At 43.0% G+C, this 21,389-nt stretch overlaps 6 protein-coding genes across 6 annotated transcripts; 3 read left to right on the plus strand and 3 right to left on the minus strand.

The window, feature by feature from the left end:
• Positions 1-355: 355 nt before the first annotated feature.
• Positions 356-1,594, minus strand: LOC129583391 (uncharacterized). Its single transcript, XM_055475170.1, has 3 exons — positions 1,166-1,594; positions 856-1,095; positions 356-593 (listed from the first exon to the last, which is right to left on the minus strand). The coding sequence occupies exons 1-3, from the start codon at positions 1,314-1,316 to the stop codon at positions 430-432; spliced, it is 555 nt and encodes a 184-aa protein (XP_055331145.1). The 5' UTR covers positions 1,317-1,594; the 3' UTR covers positions 356-429.
• A 536-nt stretch (positions 1,595-2,130) lies between these two features.
• Positions 2,131-5,157, minus strand: LOC129583194 (protein lifeguard 1-like). The gene is made up of 9 exons (XM_055474877.1): positions 4,953-5,157; positions 4,596-4,738; positions 4,194-4,272; positions 4,074-4,127; positions 3,759-3,849; positions 3,643-3,680; positions 3,332-3,566; positions 2,891-2,990; positions 2,131-2,597 (listed from the first exon to the last, which is right to left on the minus strand). Exons 2-9 carry the CDS (start codon positions 4,678-4,680, stop codon positions 2,542-2,544), a joined length of 738 nt encoding a protein of 245 aa, XP_055330852.1. The 5' UTR covers positions 4,681-4,738; positions 4,953-5,157; the 3' UTR covers positions 2,131-2,541.
• A 658-nt stretch (positions 5,158-5,815) lies between these two features.
• Positions 5,816-7,121, plus strand: LOC129583195 (eukaryotic translation initiation factor 1-like). Its single transcript, XM_055474880.1, has 3 exons — positions 5,816-5,971; positions 6,044-6,271; positions 6,530-7,121. Exons 2-3 carry the CDS (start codon positions 6,088-6,090, stop codon positions 6,682-6,684), a joined length of 339 nt encoding a protein of 112 aa, XP_055330855.1. The 5' UTR covers positions 5,816-5,971; positions 6,044-6,087; the 3' UTR covers positions 6,685-7,121.
• A 1,036-nt stretch (positions 7,122-8,157) lies between these two features.
• LOC129583189 (splicing factor U2AF 50 kDa subunit-like) lies at positions 8,158-11,747 on the minus strand. The gene is made up of 5 exons (XM_055474870.1): positions 11,522-11,747; positions 10,524-10,928; positions 10,045-10,459; positions 9,362-9,733; positions 8,158-8,831 (listed from the first exon to the last, which is right to left on the minus strand). Exons 2-5 carry the CDS (start codon positions 10,901-10,903, stop codon positions 8,478-8,480), a joined length of 1,521 nt encoding a protein of 506 aa, XP_055330845.1. The 5' UTR covers positions 10,904-10,928; positions 11,522-11,747; the 3' UTR covers positions 8,158-8,477.
• Positions 11,748-11,949: 202 nt separating this feature from the next.
• Positions 11,950-14,420, plus strand: LOC129583190 (uncharacterized). Its single transcript, XM_055474871.1, has 4 exons — positions 11,950-12,120; positions 12,768-13,406; positions 13,532-13,588; positions 13,798-14,420. Exons 1-4 carry the CDS (start codon positions 12,117-12,119, stop codon positions 14,115-14,117), a joined length of 1,020 nt encoding a protein of 339 aa, XP_055330846.1. The 5' UTR covers positions 11,950-12,116; the 3' UTR covers positions 14,118-14,420.
• Positions 14,144-21,285, plus strand: LOC129583188 (peroxidase-like). The gene is made up of 16 exons (XM_055474868.1): positions 14,144-14,224; positions 14,910-15,026; positions 15,109-15,618; positions 16,278-16,358; positions 16,507-16,673; positions 16,861-16,973; positions 17,044-17,082; positions 17,141-17,222; positions 17,283-17,319; positions 17,384-17,499; positions 17,564-17,748; positions 17,816-17,968; positions 18,447-18,979; positions 19,479-19,651; positions 20,121-20,223; positions 20,306-21,285. The coding sequence occupies exons 2-16, from the start codon at positions 14,977-14,979 to the stop codon at positions 20,376-20,378; spliced, it is 2,415 nt and encodes an 804-aa protein (XP_055330843.1). The 5' UTR covers positions 14,144-14,224; positions 14,910-14,976; the 3' UTR covers positions 20,379-21,285.
• Positions 21,286-21,389: the final 104 nt, after the last annotated feature.

Here is a 21,389-nt window from a genome sequence, read left to right on the forward strand (position 1 = left end):
GTATTTACCGGTAGTATGCGCTGTTTTGGAGTTACATATACAATATATAGTCTTAACCATAAGGATAACATACGCTATAATTAAGGACTCACCGACCAGTGAAAATTATTTCGCCTATTCATATTTTTAAAACAGATAAGTACTCGTAGTCGGTCACCAGCACATTTTTGGATAGGACAGTCTAGCTGTACTGTTGCCCACAGGATATCAGTAAATTATGTTTTAAATAAATTATTTTAATTTAGGGCATCTATTCTGACTATATAATGAATGAATCGGGAACGACAGTAATCACGAGCTTGAGGAATGTTTTACGATCTGCGTTGGTAAATGGTATATGTATTACAAATTAAATTGGCCCCGAGAATTTTATTATACCGAATGCCTGCTGTGGAGAATTACAATGTGGAATTCACAATATTATATAATTTACGAGTGATAAAAGACACGCAGCTGATGCTGCTTGCGCGCAAGATAGGCAGAATATCGTAAATTCGGCAAGATTATTCTGTGATTTCTCCCGTTCTTTTCATTTTCCACTACGGTTAGCCGCTCAATTAAACGCTCCAGTTGGTCTTTGGACAACCGTTTACCTACGATGGCATTATCATAACACTCGAGCTCACAAGTCAGTGCAATAGTAAGTACATAAAGCCCTAACAGTAATCACAATGCAAATCAGTTATGTCATAATATGTTCGCGTTAATATTTAAGAATATTTACAAAATAATAAAGAAACAACCGGTCGGCAAGCCGTTTGTACACAGGTAGATCGTACTTAGTACTGCAGAGTAAGCCGGCGGACGTTTAAGATACGATAGACATGTCAATTAATCTGCTTACACTCAATTTACCTTTGCTTCTAAAAGAGCATATTAGACCACTTTTCACTGGCTCGCCATCGCCATCCGAATCGTTTAGGCAAGGCTGGGTGACGCCCACGCTGTGACCTTTGCTTCCAGCGGCGCCCCCAGTCGGCTCACCTTCTTCCGGTCGTGATTGTACTGATTGGACGCTGCCGGAATCGACGCAAGTAGCTGGCGGGCGCATCACTTTGCCAATGGTCGATACAAAGTGGTCAAAGCGCGATGATTCTACAGCGCTAACACATGGCCATTTTTGGATCAAATTACCAACAATTACTTGGAATATGTAATTAAATACCGGGATAACTTTGTACAGTGACCAAATCGGACACGGATGTCGACGCTGTACTTTCCGCGTCATTTGGACAAGATGACGGCATTTTCGACGGGATTGCTCCATTACCGGCATGCGGCTGCATCTTGGAAGATTTTTTCCGCCCGAATTTCATGGTTGGTGTTCCGAATAGCAGAATATCACTTAAGGTCACGCATTTTGCAAACAGTACCGGTTAACGGCAATGCATGCCTGACATTGTCGTAATCGGGCATAAATTAACCTTGCCTTTTATATCATATTATATAGATATTTTTACAATCCATACATCGGCATTCGGATCTCCAGATTTGTCTTCATATAATCACCAAATGCGAAACCGGAAGATGCAGTGCACCCGGGAGTTGCTGCCGGTATTCACAGTAATACTACTGCATTTTGCATAAGAGCGGTTTTATTGTTTACGGGTCTACAATCCAGTAGTCTGTAACCTGGTGACAACATCGTATACAACAAACTTGATTGTCTGTGAATACTTTTACAGTAATTCGGAATTTCGGATCAAAGCACTGTTGTGTTTTTGGTAATTACGTACTTGCGTATTTAATATTGCAAAACATTAAATTATTAAAAAATCACTGCAGGTTGTACTGCACATTAAATCTGCAATAGCAAAGTAAAAAGTTATACGAAGTCGAGCACGGGTGAGTGCAGACTTTACAATACTTACCAGTTAAACGTACAGCGAGCAAAAATGGCAATGATTTCGTGCAATCACTGCAATGATCTTGTATGTCTAAAACTGTGTGCAATGATCTCGTATGTTTATAATTTGGTGTATCAAGTCAGAACTAACTAACACATGGTGGACACTAATGTGCTCCCTTAACATCTCATGATACACAAGCAAATATCAGAATGAAAATCATCTTTGCCAAGAAGACACTACATTAACATAACTTATATCTTCTGAGCTTCATAGTTCATGATTCAAGGACACTGTTTATTAAACAATCCATAAAATCAATCGAAAAAAAACAGTACAACAATAACACCATATGTCATCGGGCTACACGAACAGCGACAGAAATCGAACATGAAAGGGTTAATTGACTTAATTCCATACAGGGCAACGGATTCGGAATTGTATCGATACAAGAAGTAATTAAAAACCAGTGCGACTGCCTGACGGAACACAAAATAATTAGTACAGGATAACCTTATAACCAGAGACCGATAAAAATAACACAATATCCAGGGTTTCGATAGCAAAGTGTTTTGAAGCAATTCTCACCGACTAGGAAATAAAAGCGAATGAACAGTCGCACAAAATACCAAAATATATTCCCGTCCGTAGCGAACAGATTCCTCATTCAGCCGACGCGGAAGTGAGCAGTTTTTCAACTGCGATTTGCACTGCCGATGATGGACAGAATGTAGATGAACATGTTGATGACTGGAAAGTGGAAAGCAGAAATAACCCGGTGAATATGGTACAACAGGAAAGACAACAGATGTTCAAGATAAATTTTCTTATGATGAAAAGCAAAAGGGAATAGCAAAACCAGACACACATATCAAATGTACAAATCGCGACAGCATGCAGCATTTTTACTCTCGAAAACGATACGCAAATGTTACTTCTACGAAGGCTAACATTACACAATGAATAAGAAAACAAGGTTAAAAACTAATGTGGGGGAGCCAGGTAAGGATTGATATCGTTGCACTTAAAAGTAAAAAACTTACTGTCCAAGTAAAGATTCAGTGCAGCAAAGATGTACTCCTCCGGAGAAATGGAATACTTGTGCTTGCCTCCTAACATCAGCTGGGTGTCGAATACCAGGTACTAAAAATACGCACGGAGTCAGTAATAGAGCTCTTTAAAGCGATTGTAACAATTATTAAAAGCACAAAATAAAGGAACATCAGCCATCCTTTTATTTACCGCAAGAAAGTGGCTTAAAGTCTATCACTGGTTTCATGTGTACAGTACATCTGTTACAAATTACGAAATAATAACATACACAGAATACCTAATGTACTCGTGATTCACATTAGCCTGTGTCAGAGTTGTCGCGTGTCCCTATTTTACAGCAGCGCAAGGTATATGCGGTTATGCACTGCCTAATTATTAAAGAAGTCTGTAATCACTTACTGGTACCAGTGTGATAAAAAACCACGACTTACGAAGCCAAAAAGAAGGGCGCCCAGTGAGGCGTAGACGATGTTGAGGACATTGTTGCCGCGTGCACCGGCAATCCCCGCAATGATCCCGAAGAGCACAAACACCACCAGCATGACCAGCAGCATACCGCCCATGGTGGTGAAGTCGTACTTGGTCTGCATGGCGAAGAGTGTCAGGGCCAGCGTGATGGCGGCCACAATGCCCACGGCCAGCAGTACTTCATTGGCGGTGTAGAAACTACACAGCAGACAACAATAACCTTGTTCAAATCAAGGGTGGCAAGTTCAACATCGTTTCTGGTCTTTCTTCATACCTGGCAATACTGCCCAGCATCCATGACTCACACAGCGTCTACAGTGGAATATGAATTGTGAAAAGTGTGGTCATTGTGGCGAACTTGTGATCAGCATACGCGGATGCGCAACTTACAAAAACCGCCAGAATGACGAAATTCCACGGCGCTCGACGTCGTACGCCCTCGCAGCAGGCCAGCACGATTACGGCGACGAACGTCACCACCCTATTCAAACATGGAAGTGTAAATTAATAGGATCTTTCATATAACGACGTATTAAAGATCGAAGCTTCATTATCAGTAAATTAATTTATCCAACTAAAATAAACCAATTTCATAATACTACGTATATCACCACCACTACCGTGGTGGTAAAAAACCACCACGGTAAAAAGTCACATACGGTAAAAAACAAAGCAAAATGTGTTTAAAAGAGGTAAAATACACACATCGTCCCGATCATCATTCCCGGATTGGCTCTGGAAAACTCCGCGACATCTTTTCTACGGAATACACACAGATGGATAAATATTGGAGATGAATGGTTTGACATTCCAGTTTCCGCTTACTGGTAGCAGAACAGCGCGATGAAACCCACGCTGATTAGCAGCTGAATCGACAGAATGGCGTACACCTTCCGAATGAAGCCTGCAATAAACCGCCATATAATTATCGTTGCAAAATGGCGGCAATAATCCTGACAACATTTTCACAGCTTCCACACCAGCTGCGACGCTGCTATAGATACTGTACACGTTTTGGTTGGTCTGATGCTGATACTAAAGCCATTTTCGAGTACAGTACCCCGCGTTGATCAGAGAATACAGCACAATACTTTTAGAAACTAATCAGCGATAAGATAGTGAAGCGAAACGATTCTGCAACCTCACAGTACCGTACTAAACAGATTGTCAAACGACGACAAGAACGCATAGATCAGCCAGACTGCCCGAATCAATATTCATCCTTACCCAAACGGATTGTCTTCTCGGAGAACTGGAATTCACCAAATCCATGTCCCAGCTCAGCATTGTCGTCGTACTTGTATGAAGACATGGCGGAATGTCAGATTTATACACTGGAAGGGATCCGATAATTCCGATAAGCACCACAACTGAAAAACCACAGAATAAGTAACCAAATAAACCACACAATAAACACGTCACTACAGATCAAATAACCTTACTGAAAGACTAGAAGATACAATCACAAAAGGTAAATCGGATAAACAGCCAAAAAAGAGGAAAAGTAAAAAAAAAATACACTCAACTCAAGTAGTCAAGTGCCTCAGTAGAGTGCCAAGTTGCCAACATATGTATTCCACCTACCGAGGTCTGACTCTCCCTTTGCACCAAATCCAGAGGACAGACTCCGCACAGAATCTCAGGATGGTGAAGACACAAATAACCACAACAAGATATCACAATGGAGTATCGATGTGCGATGAAAAGGAAGAGTCGGAGTTCTACAGACAGAAATTTTAAAATTAATTATAAAAAAGTCTTTGGAAATATTTCAGAAAATAAAATCTTCAAGCAAATGCTTCCGGCGATGACGTCAGATCCAAACGGTATCTTTATCATGAGGCGAGAGTCGACCGTCTCACGGTCAGCTCACGTTGCTAACCTCTGCTCAAGGCTGATAAGCGTCCCGGCCTGTGCTTTATCGGCTTATCGCCCAGTTATGAATCATGATTAATGAATAATTTCGACTATTGTTCAAAATATGACTCACAAGTCTGAGAAGAATTCATAGAACAAAGAAATTTTTTCATCAGAATAGCGGCAAAGGAAACATAACCTGATACTCATATGTACCTGCGCCCAGTACGAGTATTCATAATTTCATTATTTCCCCACCTCAGGCACAATTATGTCAAGATTTATAATTTTGTTTAAAACAAAACTACTGTAATTGATTTTTGCATCTTCTAAGCTTCTTACACGAAATAAACTGGAAATCAAATTAGTAAAAAATAAAAATAACGAGATTTTACCGTGGACTGGCCGTTTCGCGTCAGAACGGACAGAGAGAAACGGCAGTGACTGCCGGAGAGAGAAACGAGTTTTAAAAGCCGCGTCGATGTCGCTGTAGTCCCGAATCGAGCCTCGAGTCAGCTACGAGTCTGCCATGAGGAAGTGTCAGAGAGAGAGAGTGAGGCGTAGCACGAGTCGTGATGTAACGAGGCTAGTGCACTACGCGCAGGCGACGTTCATTGGCATGTGGCTATAAAAAGCATCAGCCAGCGCACCCTCATTTTTCAGCTTGCTTGCTTTCCCGAGTTGCTGCAGTTGAATCGGATCTACTCGAGTTCTCGCGATACATCTTTTTTTACCCCCACAAAAAGGTGACTCCCGCGTGTTTCTTAGCGATATCCCCAACGATAAAATAACCTTGATTGTTGTATTTCTTTGTCTAGCTACCGTTTTAGTCATTGTCAAGGCTCAATTCCCGACAAATCCGATGTCCCAAATTGACGCTAATATTAGTGCGCCGTTTGATCCATTCGCAGATGCCGTGACAGGAGATGAACGCGGAGCCGAAGGCTTAATCCACATTCGTATTCAACAGCGTAACGGCCGCAAGACCCTTACGACTGTTCAGGGTATTTCTCCTGAATACGACAAGAAGAAGATTGTCCGCGCCTGTAAGTAACACTGCTGGCATCTGCCATTAAAATGAAGCGTTGTCGATGGCTCCTTAACCTTTACAGTGCAGTCTGAACTATGTGGTTTGCGCTACCTGTAAATTCTTGTGGAATAGAAAATCCTCTGCTGTTTCTAACAGTAGTTTGTAGTCTGTAGTTTGTTTAATAATAATTTAAATTTTTGTATTCGTTGGTAAAATTGAAAAATCTATATTTTAGACGTTTTTGGGGTTTTTATTTTATTTGTTGTTTGTATAGGTAAGAAAACTTTCGCCTGCAATGGGACCGTGGTTGATCATCCCGAATACGGGGAAGTGATCCAGTTCCAGGGAGACCAGCGGAACAATATCTGTGAATTCCTGACGACCAACGCCATCGCCAAGCCCAGCCAGCTGAAGGTTCACGGATTCTAGAAAGAGCAGGACGCGACATCCACTGACAGGAAATCGTACGAAAATGCGGACAATATTATCCTGACATCTCCTTGCGTAGCCTTTTGTTTTTCCGTTGTTTTTTGGCGTGGGCTAAGGTCGAATGACATCAGTTTGTGCATTCCTCGTTCATTTCTCATATTCGCCACTTTGCTGTACATGTCATGCGTCGTCTTTGTTGTCTGTTCCACTTCCGTTTCCGTGTAGCTGACGCTGTCGCAGTGCGTCCTTCATCGCCCGTCGTCGAATTGTAGCATCCTTGTACAATCTGTACTCATTTTTTAAACGGTAGCCGTGCCTAGGTTTTCTGTAGTATTTTCTCTTTCGACACGTTGGAATTTTTTGGTGTGTCATTGACAAATGCTCTGTGCTTTGCTTTCGTCTGCCGACCTTGAACTCACAGTAAAATCGTAAAAATATACGTGCGAGTGCTGCGTAATATTTGTAGCGCAACAGAGAGGTGGCCGGTACCGTGCGTTCACACCAGAGTAGCCTACAGGGGACATGGCCAACGTAGCCGTAGGCTAACGCCTGGCCACAAATACTCAACTGCTGACATTCAACGCTGTAAAAAATTAATTAATGAGTTCCATATCTATATACATCCATCACAAAATAATTAGCATATGTACATTATTGTACACATGAGAAAGAAGTCAAAACTTAAGCTTACAATTAACTTGGAAAAGGATTTTATTTGTAATTAACAAGTTGTAAAGTATAATGTCGACACTCGACTGAGCATCACTCACATTTCACAAAGATAAACTACCGTGTTCAAATTTAATACAGTACAATTTACTCGTTAATACGTAACTGACTAACTGTAAACAACAAATGTTGTATTTAACGCATCTGCGATGATTTAACGTTTGCGTAACCGTATCGTTTCAAATCCATTCAGTTATAAAATGTAGATTGCAACAAAAATTGTTCGTTTATGATTTACGTAACAACAGTGCTTAAACTCCAATGCAGTCATATCATCCAATGCAGTCATATACTATATGTATTTTACTTCTGAATATAGCGATTTACCTGATCAATTACGAAACCAGGCATTTACGGGGGAAACTACGGAATTGTGAACCATCTTGTAAACTGGAATTCTTTCGTATAGCCTTGTTTTTGTGATTATATCCTGATTTACATGTACACTGACAACCTGATCCCGATTCGCGATCGAAGGATTAGAAATACTCAGCTCCCACTCCTCCTTTCCGGATGTTTATCCCGTTTCCACGTCGCCATAATCATTTCATGCACGCAAAGCCGGTTACAGTGCTGTAATTCTATTCCAGGCATCAGCATCTCAACAACAAATTTACCTCATTACGGAAGTTATGCATGAAAAAATAAGCATGCTTAATAAGATTTCTTCGCTAATGCATCTATGATAATTATGATTGATCTACGATTACGAGTACATTTTAAGGATTCAAATTTCACGGAAAGCGGGTTGGTGCTTGTTATGATTCCAGATTTCTCTGGTAACAAACATAGAAGTATAATAAGAGGAGGTTTAAGCATGGTTACACGATGTACGGTAAAACAAGGAAGCTGATTCACTATTTCATGCATGCAAAATCATAAAGAGGAAGGCGCGTAATTCAACAATTGAGGAAAGGGGATAATTTATGACCATGCTTATACGTGATCTATCTCGCGAACTGCACTACTGTACCCCACACATATTATGCTGCAAAATCCAATAACAAATAAAAACAAAACAGTGCCGACACACTGAATAATTTACCCAGAATATTACAGGCTTCTCAAAATTCCCGACGGTGATACTTGTCCAGGTCGTAGTACGAGGTGACCACCACCCGGCTGGCGAACTTGCGGCCCGTCAGATTCTGCTGCGCTTTAATACAGTCCGACACCGACTTGAACTCCACGAAGACCTTGCCGCAACCGGGCACATCCACGCCCTCGATGGGCCGCGGAATCTCCACGCTGACCACGTTGCCGTATTTGCGGCATTCCTCCGTCACATCCTCCAGGATATTCTCGTACTCTTCCTCATCCATCAGCTCCTCCGGCGTGATCATGTTGATCAGTACCAGCACTTCCGTCGCCGTGATACCACCCTGGCTAAGATCCAGACCAGGAACTTGCACTTGTACCTGCAACGATCAAATGGTAGCATAAGCATCCGAGCTGCACTCGTGCTTCATTTCATCATAGCAAAACAATCAAGTAAAGTTCTGACTTAACAGCCGATGGATTTGAGCTGTTAATATCCATTACAAATTTACAATCATACAATTACAATCGACACAACGTCAGAGACACGAGTATTAAAGCGCAGGTACTCAACGTGGTAAAAGCAGATCAGAAAAACTTCAGGCATCATTACATTTGTCAAAACATCGTCCACAGAGTCAAGCAAATTTTGCCAAGAAAAAGGATCCGATGCAAGCTGGCTTAGCTGCTGAGCCCACTTAGCGCCAGTACATACGATAGAAAGAGTAAACCTGATATACTTGAACGTTGTTAAAAGAAGCAAAAGCACTACTTAATCCTCGAGGTAAACTTCAAATACTCATCTCGTGATTCTTCTGTACTTTAAAAAAAGTAGATTTCACTGAACGAAACTTACAGCAACCGAAAATAGTCCGCTGCGCTCGCACTCAAGAGTGTAATGCAAACTAACCTGCTGGGCGGGATTGACGGCGGAATGTTTCGCTCCCAAACTGGCACGCTGCACCACCAGCGTCCGATCTCCCAACTGCATCCCGTTCAGACCAGCCACAGCCGTATCGGTTATATTGGTATCGGCGTATTCGCAGAACGCGAATCCCTTTGACACGCTGGTAGTGGAGTCCTTCACCAAGTTGAAAGCGCGCAATGGCCCGAAAGCCTGCAGCAACTCTTTCACTTGCGAATCATTGAGATAGCTAGGCAGACCACCAATAAAGATCTTGTGCGGGGAGTCGGACACCACACTGGACACTACACCCAGCAGATTATGGGCTGGATAATCGGCTGTGCCCGGCATAGCCTGATAATCACGCGGACGACGGACCTAAAAAGAACGGTCAAAAATACCACAGCCTGCAACAAACCGAATACACCTTTAATCATTGCCGGAATCACCTGCAAACGTGATGCAACTCCGCACAACAATATTTTTATTTCAGATACTTAAATTATCCTCTTTTAAATTTTATTTATCTCATTTTAAGTAATTTATGTAATGTAATGGTGTTAGTAATTCGGTAACTACAAGTAAGTGTAGCAGCCATGTGTACTGCTTTGGAAACTGAGTAAGAATGCAACAGCTTCAAAGTTCAAACTATGCAAAACAAAATGAAGCATCTGTGTTGTCCCACCAACCTTCAACGCTTGTCCCTGGAAGTTAATCCCATCAAAGGCCATGGCCTGTGTCGTCTCATCAATGGATCGGAACTCGACAAACGCAAAGTTCTTCTCCACGTTGATCTGGCAGGACAGCACGGGATTGCCCGGGGCCTGCGCCAGACCGTTCAAATGCATCTGCTGGTTGAAGAAATCGGCCAGCTGCTCTTCCGACACCCCGAACGGATAGTTACCCACGTACAGGCGACGCGCCTGGCGTGTGACGGTGCTGCCCAGCACCGGCACCGCCGCCTGCGGATTCTGGTAGTGGATGGCGGGGATCTGACCCGCTTGCTGCATCTGTTTGTACTGCGCCGGTGGGATGTGCTCGAAACCGATGGGCGCCACATCCCAGTACTGGTATTTGCTCTTGTCCATCTTGCGATACGGAGACCTATTAAAACGACATGCGTACAAGGTACAACTGAAAAAAAAATTAACCATCCAAATACACGTACGGTGGGCGTTCGCTGCGCTCATTTCCGCCCCGTTCGTTTCCCGCTCGCTCATTACCCCCGCCGCGTTCCCGTTCCCGACCGCGATCACGCCGATCCCGGTCCTTTTCCTTGTCGCGGCGGTCTTTGCTGCGTGAGCGGCTGCGACGATCGCGTTTCTCTTCGCGCTTGTCATCACGGCGTCGCTCGCGATCCCTGTCCCGGTCGCGATCACCACGGTCTCCGTCGCGATTCCCGCGGTCACGGTCGCGGGAGCGATCGCGACGTCGCCGCTCGCCGGCGGGGGAGCCACTGCGTTCACGGGTCGGCGCGGGCGATGAGCGCCGCTCCTCCTTCAGCTCGATGAAGTCGGGAAATTCGGATTTCGGCGCTTCCACGTCCATCTTGTCACGGAGATTGTTATGGTTCCTACAATAACAATAACCTAAAGCACACAGACATAAACCACTACAAATTGGCTATCAAACTGGACGATTATGAATTTATGATGAATTACGATAATGATGGGACCCAAAAGCCTGAAACTGAACATACTAGGTATTACAAATAACAAATTTACAAACTTTCAACTGGCAATATTATTTAAATTTCCAATCAAAATAATTATAATCAGGATTCAGGACCATTCGTGGCGGGTCGCTGATAACTTTGTCAGTAACTGTTTAAGGATAGTTTATCAACTGTCAACATAAAAGTGATAAATAAAATATTTTCAGCTTTTGCCGAGTTTTGCTGTTTGCAGCAAAACTTTTGCGTTTTAAAGTTATACTTCCAGCCTCATGAGTGAACTGTGAATATGACCAAAACCGGTTGAAAACTTTTAAAAGACTGATCTTTTACTGTTCACGGACGAGACTTTCAAGGGTTCTCTTCTCATAAATCGTAAAGACGGTAAATCGAAAGTAATGAATAAAAATTATAAAATGATTAATCTATAAATTTTGCTCCAACAGTCAACTGGAAAGTTCAGATGATTATAAAGGACTGATCGCCACACGTACCTGCACGATTCCACACGATTCAAAATGAGCGATATACTGTATAGTGTATACAATAGCTCGAAAATTATCAGGAAGAATGTAAACTCAAGAGATTTTCAAAAGAATCGTATGGTAAAACTTAAATCATATTCCAGAGTCTATGGACCACGCAGAGTTCCACAGTAGGATGAGGAACCAACTCGCAACGATTGATTTCACGATTCAAATTTTCAAAAATCTCGACACCAACGAAAAATAAAATGGTTGCGACTTGCGAACTTACGGTGGTGTAACGAGCTCGAGCGAAAGGGCCAGCACCTCCGGTCCACACCACAGCCCCTGCCGTCAAAGTCATGCCCTTGCAGCAAGATTCCGCTCGTCACGCCACATGTGCTGAGTGCAAAAGGCCACGCCGTCGAGGAGCGAACACCATGCGCCACAGATTGACGGCGTTTGGAAGCATTTTATTCGATGCTTTGTTTTTACGCGACTCAGGAACTGAGTGGATTTACAAGATTCTGCTGTTATTGCGACGTAAAATTGATTATTGTATCGCCCAGAAATTGATTCTTCCTGTTTATTTGTGGGAAGACATACAGGACTGTCGCTCAGGAAAATGGGTAAGAAATACTGAAATAGCAGTTCTACGTCGATTTGTAATAAGTTGGCGTACGTGCACAGCAGTCAGTTTCCGCCGTTGCGTTATCAAAGGCTGCCTGCTTGCTGCCTGATTCCGCTGTAGTTCCTCCTGCAGCCATAACCACGATATCAGTCGTCAGACTTGATGCTAACGAGAAGTGAAAAAGGACTTGTCTATAAGTTTATTAATTTTTAATATTCGATTCAGTAATCTGTTATCAGATGTGTTTTACAGTCGTACTTCTGTATTTTAGTTTGGACTTATAAAAGTTTTCTTTTGCGAATGTTTTCGTGGATATTTATCGACTGACTTTTAACAGTTTGTTGTTATCGTGCGTATATTAGGGCTAGCCTAACCGCTCCTAAATTTCTGGTACAGTATAATCTGTAAAAAAGTTTGAAATTGAAATTCTGGTATTTTTTAAATAAGTGAAATAAAATCCTGAGTAATTATAAGTAATTAGTTACTGTAATAATGTAATTTATAGTTATTATTTATAAACGAAATAACGAATAAGTTATAAGGTTTATTTCAATGTATAATAATAATTGTAATACATACTTAATTAAATTACTGTACTTATAAATCGATCTACAAATCATAATTATTCCTTATATTCGTTTATAGCTGAGACGTCGGAGCATTCGGACAGTCAAGGACACGAAGAAGTAGAAACTTATGGCGATCCCGCAGAAGACGAAGAATTGGAGGAGGACGATGGTGGTTTCGATGATCCGCGGCGCGGCTCCAAGCAGACCATCGAACAGGAGACCCTCTCCAAACTGGCCATCGTCGCCGAAGTCAATCCCTACCAGGCGCCGGAGAAGACTCCCGAAAGCAAGGAACTCTGGCAGAAAGCCATCGATCGCTGCGTCGAGCAGGGCATTTACGTCAACATGAACTCCAAGAAACCCCCTCGCAGTATGCTGCAGCAACTGGTCAACCGCTACGTCACGGAATTCCGGCAGAAATATCCCGGACCGCGGTTGACGGTGGAGCAGGAAGCCAAGCTGAATGAGCGGGAGAAGTACGCGCGGTTGTTGGTTAGTCAGATGCGCAAACGGCCCAAACGCTGGTTCGATAAGGCCAGTAATATGCATGTCGTGGTGGCCGGACATAGTGGGGAGAAGCGGCAGAAGTTGAATACTGGGGCGGGCGCGGTGGGCAATCTGGTCAGGGTGGAGCATCTGCACTACCCGGCCGCCAAAGACACACAGATGGTGGTCAATGTGGAGAATGATGAGCATTTTGAGCCGCTCTTCACCTGTAAGTGACGCGCAGTATTGGTGATATTTTAGCCTTTTAATGGATTTGTTGATTATAATATTGTTGGTTTTTTTGTGTTTGAAGTTTGTTTGGTTTTTGGCAACAGTGTGTTTAAATATTTTTAGATGGAAATGAGGTGGTTGCGGGTAGTTTGAGTGGCCTTTCTCCGGTAAAAGCTGAAGGTGAGCACGGCATTTGTCTAATGTTCTGGTTAATGGAAGCGCGATTGTAGTGTTGTGGCTAAAAACCTGATTCGGTAAAGGGAGCGCGACGAAGTGAAAGCTAACGCGATGGCGTCTTCAATCCTTTCGTTAGTTCAGTAATCTTTGCAAAGAATTTTTTGTTTTTGGTGCATATTTAAGAGCTTAGCTTGTAAGAGATGTTTTTGCAGCCCCTGAAGCCCGTCCCAGGGTGTCGCAGAGCGGGAAAGAAGAGTGTAGCGCCAAGTGCAATTGCCAACAGGAACTGCGGCACGCTATTGGTGCCCTGGTGAAATGCATGCAGGACAACATGGAGATGATGCGCACCCAGATAACCGTCGATAAAGAGACACGGGAACGCGAACTGCAGATGCGGCGCGAAGAAGCGGAGAAGGACCGCGAGATGCAGTTGACCCTGGCCCGCCAGGCACAGGAATCTCAGTCGTCCCAGCTGAAGTTGATCTTAGAAGCGGCGTTGAAGCTGGCCACGGGGAAGGCCAGCGGAGTGTGATAAGGAAATAGCTGCTGCGTTGGTTCAAAGTGTATTATTGCGTCGGCGTACGTTGTTGCATTTGTTTGTACATGGATGAGAATTGATTCACCTGCCAGTCTAGGTCAGTTTTACATTTTCGCATGCTGGATTTCTGTGAGCGCTAGAGATGCATGCGATATAATCGTTTATTGTTTTTTTTCCGATTTTTTCCTCTTAATTTTTACTTGTGTTGTTAAAGTTGAATGTTTGCGCTTCTTGTGCTTATAATATAGATCACGCAAATGCGGGACACATGCGTAATAGTTACGATAAAGCGTTTTGAAAAAGGTTGTGAATGATCGTTGTATTCATTTTCGAAGTAACCGTTTCTGACAACAAAATAGTGCGCTACTCAGTTGTTAAATTTCTGAGTTAAGAGACTGTACAGTACTTTAAAACATTATGTATTGCACTATGCAACTTGAGTGAACTCTCGCTCGAAGGACGGGAGAAAGAGCGGGAATACATTCAACCTAGACAGGGCAGTTAAAAGTTGTTCTGATGTTGTATAAATTTGACCGATTGTCTTAAGCGCACCGCCTATTCGTCGTAATTTCAATCTGGATGTATGAAAGAATCTATTCGGTTTATAAGAATCAGGGGAAAACACATCCGAGAAAGTTTGTTCTGCATGCAAAGGGAGATAGAGTGAAGTTGTAGTAGTTGACCCGGATTTAGCCATAGAAGGGTTATTACTTGTTCTATTTGAATGTGCGTATCTGTATCTATAGGCATACTGTATACATGAAAAACCACTTTGTTTCAGATCAGAATTATTTCTAAAAATTCTGGCACTGCACTATTTTAATTATCGGCTACAAATTATTTGAGTGGGATTATGCGCTGCCGCAGCCTGATCGGCATTATGGATTTTCATGGAAGCTGCCGGTAAATGCTGAAAATTTTTCAAGCGAGAAACGTGCAGTGTTTTTCATCGTTCTGACTAATCGTTTGCGTGTTGCATTTTCAGAATGATTTGTTGGATTATTTGCCTCGTACTTTCCACGGCACGGGCCTCCACGAAAGAGGCACCCGAACTTTTGGTCGTTGACAGTCTGAATGATCCCCTGGAAGATACTCCCTCATCTGGCAATTCATCGCCAGCGGCGCCCGAGATTATCCGCATTCTGACGAACGACACGGACCCCGGCGACGTCGGCCTCCAGGATGAGGAGACGCTAAGCGCTCGCTACCCGGAAATCAGCGATACTTTTATCGAAGAGTTGATTAATAAAGGCAAGGACCGGGCGGAGGGGCTGTTCGGGGTGCTGCTGACGGATGACAACGACCCGGGATTCTCCAAACGGGCGCTGGGGAAAGTGCCGGCCAAGCAGTTGATCGTCAATCAGTTTCCGGCGGTGGACAATGTCAGCTCGGCGGCGGGATTGGGACGCTTTGGGGAGATGGATCCGCGGATTATCCCAATTAGTCAGCGGGCGAATATGCTGCTGGATGTGACGCGCGGCGTTAAGGACAAGAAGTAAGGCGACCTGCATAAAAGCACTCGGAGGTTTGATTTGAGTGGAAAAATTGGTTAACAATCGACCGGCATTTCATTCCTCAGTTATATTCATATCTCGTGTTGCTATTTAATATCGCTGTTTTTTTGGTATTAATTCTTGTCCCACAAACTGTGGCATTCAAAACTGTGGCATTCATTTTGTCGCTGGAATGAAAATTGCTTTTTGTTTTCAACGTTATCTAAGATGAAACAGAAGGCGATGTAATTAAAGTTGGTCCAGTATTGAAAAGGCTTAAATAGGCAGTTTTATTACTATCTGAAGTATCGAAACTTTGAAAGAATGCAACATTACTGGCGAAGTGTATAGTGTATATAACATTTTAACTGTAAAGAGTGTCTTTGGTCGACACTTGATTCAGTTGATTGGTTAGACCAGTTTATCCTGAAATGTGACACAGTGTAGTGAAGTGGCAGTCTCCCAGGGGATCCAATATGTACCGAACGGCTCACTATTACAATGTAACTTAAAATCAATAATATTAGATTGGATAGATAGATTCGCTGTACTTTTTATTATGGTTATATTATATATTTATTATTACTGTTCTGCTAGTAAACGGATGTTATAATGGTGTTTTGCGGCATAGAATTACATATATCCCGTTTGTGTTCTGCAGGGATGAACACGTACGAGCGATTCGACAGATCACCGGATTGACCTTACCACAGTTCCGCGCATTTTGTCCATTTCCTAAAGAGTAAGCAACTAAGCATTGAAATTAAACTGCTGATAGACGTGCAGGTAGTGTTTCTTGTAATTTACTGTCGACACAAAAATCAAGGAAATACAGTGAATTCGAATTGTCAGTAACCTTCTTACGACAACCACTATGTGTACTCTGACAGGAAAGCTGTTGTATCGCTGACCACTCCATTCGATAAACACAACCTGCCGCAGTGTGCGGGGAACAAATTCCGAAGCTTGGATGGAAGTTGTAATAACGTTGCGTTCCTGACACGGGGCAAGGAATCGACGATTTATCGCAGGTTACTGGCGGCAAATTATGGAGATGGTAAGAGTGGCGGCGAGTTGGGAGTTTTTGAAATTGACACAACAAACGGCAGGGTTAAATTAGTCGGTAGATCCATACAAATATCCTGGGTGCATAATTTTGTCATGTTTACACTGAATTAATTATTCTGCTGCATACTTTGTCAGATTATTATTTTCTATGTTTTATCAGTGCTTTATTATTGTAGGAATTTCTGAGATGCGAACGCCAAGTGTCGGCGCTTCCTTGCCCAGTGCCCGCGCGATCAGTATACGAGTGTTCGATAACGCGGAAAATCCGGAAGGCGACATTTCCGCCATGGTCAGTTAGATTGGTGTTTCTTATGCGCTCCGCAGAATAATGTTTCTGTATGGTGGTTTATGTGTTGCAGAGTGCGCACTTTGGCCAGTTCTTAGCACATGAAATTGTGGTAAGCTTCACTCCTGTAATCTTTGCGGAATCAAGAAACTGATGCTCAAGTTGTTTAGAATTCGCCATCATCGAAAACTGTTGATAAACAAACTCCCAAATGCTGCAATTCTCCAGTAACCACCCATCCCGATTGCTGGCGTACGTAATACGTCCGTTTGAGCGTTCGACCTTTTGAATTATAACGTGATGATTTTGCAGCTATTAATATTCCGAACGATGACACTTTTTCTGCGCGGTACGTGTACTGAACGCATTCTTTCGTACTAACTGCATGATATCGATGCTTCTGCTTGGAACAGACACGGCAGAACCTGCATGGAGTTCGTTCGTACACTGCCCGGAATTCGTCCCGGGTGTACGCTGGGACCCCGTGAACAGATCAACCAGGTCACCCACTTTATTGACGGAAGTTCCGGTATTAATTGCATGGATGGTGGTAGAATTAAAAATGTTAAACTAACTTAACCGGCGTTTTCCAGTGTACGGCAGCACGAACGAGGAAGCGGCTAACCTGCGGCTCTTCGTCAAAGGTCAACTGAAGACCACACAACCTTACTGGCAGTCGCCGCAGTACACGTTGTTGCCGACGGATGCGGGCGGGTGCCCGTCCCATCCCACGGGGCTCCAGTGTTTTAAAGGCGGGGATAAGCGCGTCAACGTGCAGGTGGCAATTAATGCGTTACCTTGGTAGGATTTTATCGTATACTGTACGTATAATGGTGTTGCGGTAGCCGGGATTGACGATGCTGCACACGATCTTCATGCGCCATCACAACAACCTGGCCTCGCTGCTGTCGACGATTAATCCGCACTGGGACGATGAGCGGCTATTCCAGGAGACCAGACGGATCGTCGGCGCTCAGCTGCAGCATATTGTTTTCCAGGCAAGTGTTGGCATGTGATTAAATTGCATAACGAAACTCTTTAAACGGAGTATGCAAAAATTTGTTTGGATTTTTGTTATGCACAATCCGCGACTTTATACACTGGCATATACTAAGGGATTAAATTTGTGATTATGTATCATCTGCTCCTCAGTGTAATGTTGTTGTGTTTGAAATTTCCTTCGACATCTGAAGAAGCACGCCGTGAAATTTTTCTTAGATTTGCTCGTAAGAATAATTATTTTGTAACGTAACGGCGGAATGTTGTTCTGTTACTTCTGTACCAAACGTACGAACCTGTAATTATTCGGTTGTGTGTGAGACTGTAGAACTGTGGCGTGATATATGTTTGCCCAGGTGTGAGCGCAAACAAAAATGAGTACCTATACTTCTATGCCTCATTATACAGTAAATATCAATTAGAATTAAAATGAATTTATTTTTTTAGTGGTTTTCCACAGTTACGTTACATTTTTAGGAGTACCTCCCACTAATCCTGGGATCATCCCTGATGCACAGTTTCAACATTTCTCTGGACGACGGGCAAAACCATCCGCCCTACGACATCACCATCAACCCCTCCATCACCTCAGAATTCGCGGTGGCTGCCTTCCGCCTGCACTCCACCATCCCGCCGATTATTGCGCTGCGCAACGCGGACTTCACGCGCGCCGGCTCCAAACGCTTCCGCGAAGCGTGGTTCAGTCCGTTTGATTTATACCAGGGTTACTATATGACGCAGTGCGCCGCCGGTATGGCTTCCGGGGTGTGGGATAAAATGGATCAGCACTTCACTACAGAGACGCAGAACCACCTCTTCCAGACGTTCCCCAGCCAGTTCGGACTGGATCTGCCGGCTATCGATATTCAACGGGGCCGGGATCACGGTCTGCAGCCGTACGTTAAATATCGCGAGTTGTGCCAACTGCGAGTGCCGAAAAATTTCCTGGATCTGAAACGGATGCGGATTATGCCGGAGCCGGTGGTGGATCGGCTGGCGAAAGTTTATAAGTAAGTGGCCATCGCCAATATCGCGACAGGCTACTGTAATGTATTTATTCTTTATCATAGAGAACAGGAAATAAAATACGGTTCTTAAGAGTTGACTGAGTCGGCGGACTGTGTGAGCTAACGTTTGCGCTAATCTATCTGTCAGATGTCTGGATAGTGTTGAGATCTGTTTTTCGTTGGTTAATCTCTAGAAAAAACGAATATTTCTAAAAGAGATACTAATGCGCTGCTCTCCATAATTTGGATTAATGAATATACTGGTAATAATTTGCAGCACCTTTAATATCCACTTCACTACATTGTTGTTGTTACCGTTAATATAGTGCCTTGATTATAAATACAGTATGTGTTGCAGTTGTGTACTCGTTTTGGAAGTATTGTAGCAGGACAAGTAGCCAGCTTTAACCCAGTTGTATTTTTATCAGGAGATTTCTACGGCATTCGCATATTTCGTAAAATTTCCGGCATTCGGAAAATTCATCAAAGTTTTTTATTGTAGTTCGGTGGAAGATATCGATCTTTTTGTTGGTGGAACCGTGGAGAATCATGTGGCCAACGGACGAGTCGGACCAACATTTGCCTGCATCATTGGAGAACAGTTCTATCGTCTGCGGTACGGCGATCGATTCTGGTACGACAATAAAGTGCCACTTCCGTCGGCATTTACCCCAGGTACTAGATCAGACAAACTCATCGTTGGAAAAAATTATAAACACATTCAGTAATTCTTATCTAGAGTTTTTCCATATATCCAGTGATCTGAATTACGACAATAAGAACAAAATATACTTTCCCGAGTGTGCTCGACGAGAAGGTTATTGGTTGTGTTATGAGTTTATACTTAACGCAATACGCGAGTGACAATTACATACGCAGAAATAATAATGTTGAGCTTACGTGGAAGAAATTGGCAGTTTCTTTTGAACATGCGCTGTATGTAAACGTATGCATTTTTGTAACTGTAATCATGAAGTAAAGTGCCGTCCCTTTTTTATTGACATTACCAGGTACTGGAAAAATTATTTTAAATGTTCTGCTGTACCGACTTAGCTCACGTCTGGATAAATCTTATCTGATAGACTAAAGCTTTAATTTAGGTGGAGTGGTAGACTTTAATCATTATGCTGGCGTTTCACTGCAGAGCACGTTGAGCAGATCAAGAAGACCAGTTTATCGCGGATTCTGTGTTCTAACGTGGATGGATTGGTTAACATCCAGCGGGATATCTTCCGTATTGCTGATGTGTATGCTGTTGAAATAAAATGAGATAACATTAGCCGAATTTTATGTAGCATGCCAGTAATAGCACATGTGTGTCTTTTTCAGTACAAAAAATCCTCGTGTAGCCTGTACTGCCCTACCGGAAGTGGACTGGCAGCGATGGAAGGAGAACATCTGATCGTGGATAACTGAACGTGTAGTAAGGTTGCGGGATAGCGAATTGTATCAGACAGCTGAAATCAAGCAGTTTTTCTGCTTAGTGCATTGTTTACACACTTCAGGAAGAAGAAATTAATATTAACTTTAAATTTATTGTTGTTAACTTTAACTTTATTAGCTTTTTAATGAGATTTGAGTATTTCCATGCAGACGAATTACCTTATATTTTTGCTGTCTACATATATTTTTAAAAATTTTAATGCTGCTTGTAACCGTTGTTTGTGAGCTTAGTGAATCTGCGACGTTTGCTGCTTTGTGTACATTTTTTGAATTTGTAAATGATTATCGGCCGCGTTAATGGTTAATTGGAGTGGATACTTACATGTTAACTACGCTAGTTGGACGTGTTATAATATTCGTACAATATACGATTGTAGTGAAAAGGTTTGTAAAATGAAAGCCAAAAAACAAGTTGAATACCGCTTACGACAAGTGTGTGGGTACTGTAAGTTATTAAGTTTATATTTGTTAGTACGCTTTGGTTTTTTTCAACTGGAAAAACCTAATTAATACTGTCGAAACAATTTTCGGGAAGTGAGCTCGAACGAGAATTCAGCAAGGTTCGTTATACTTAGCGCCACACGCAAATGAACTGTTGCGGCGTACATTCGCATGAACAACCCCGGTGACCTTTGTCCCCGTGTTGCGTTGCTGAGTGAGTGACACAATCAGCCATCATGCTAAGCGCTTTTTGCAATGCCTTCCGCGGCCGCGGGGAAAAAAACGCAGCATTGTGTGATTGAGAAATCACCCTGCACTACATCTGCGCGTACATAATGCGATGATTCCCTCAAAACACCAATGCCAGGTCCGATGGCTAATCGCAGTCCACCGCTGCTGAAAAGCCCAAACATGCAAACGCATGGTGAGGAAAGGGAGAAAGCCGGTCATCGGCCTGCCGGCCAAATAGGCCGCGTGTGTTTTTTTCCCCTACCCCGCGTTGCCGGTATAGAAACCTCCGGATGATAAT

The sequence above is a fragment of the Paramacrobiotus metropolitanus genome, unplaced genomic scaffold (assembly GCF_019649055.1).
Source record: "Paramacrobiotus metropolitanus isolate TYO unplaced genomic scaffold, Prichtersi_v1.0 Parri_scaffold0000010, whole genome shotgun sequence".
Lineage (NCBI taxonomy): Eukaryota > Metazoa > Tardigrada > Eutardigrada > Parachela > Macrobiotidae > Paramacrobiotus > Paramacrobiotus metropolitanus.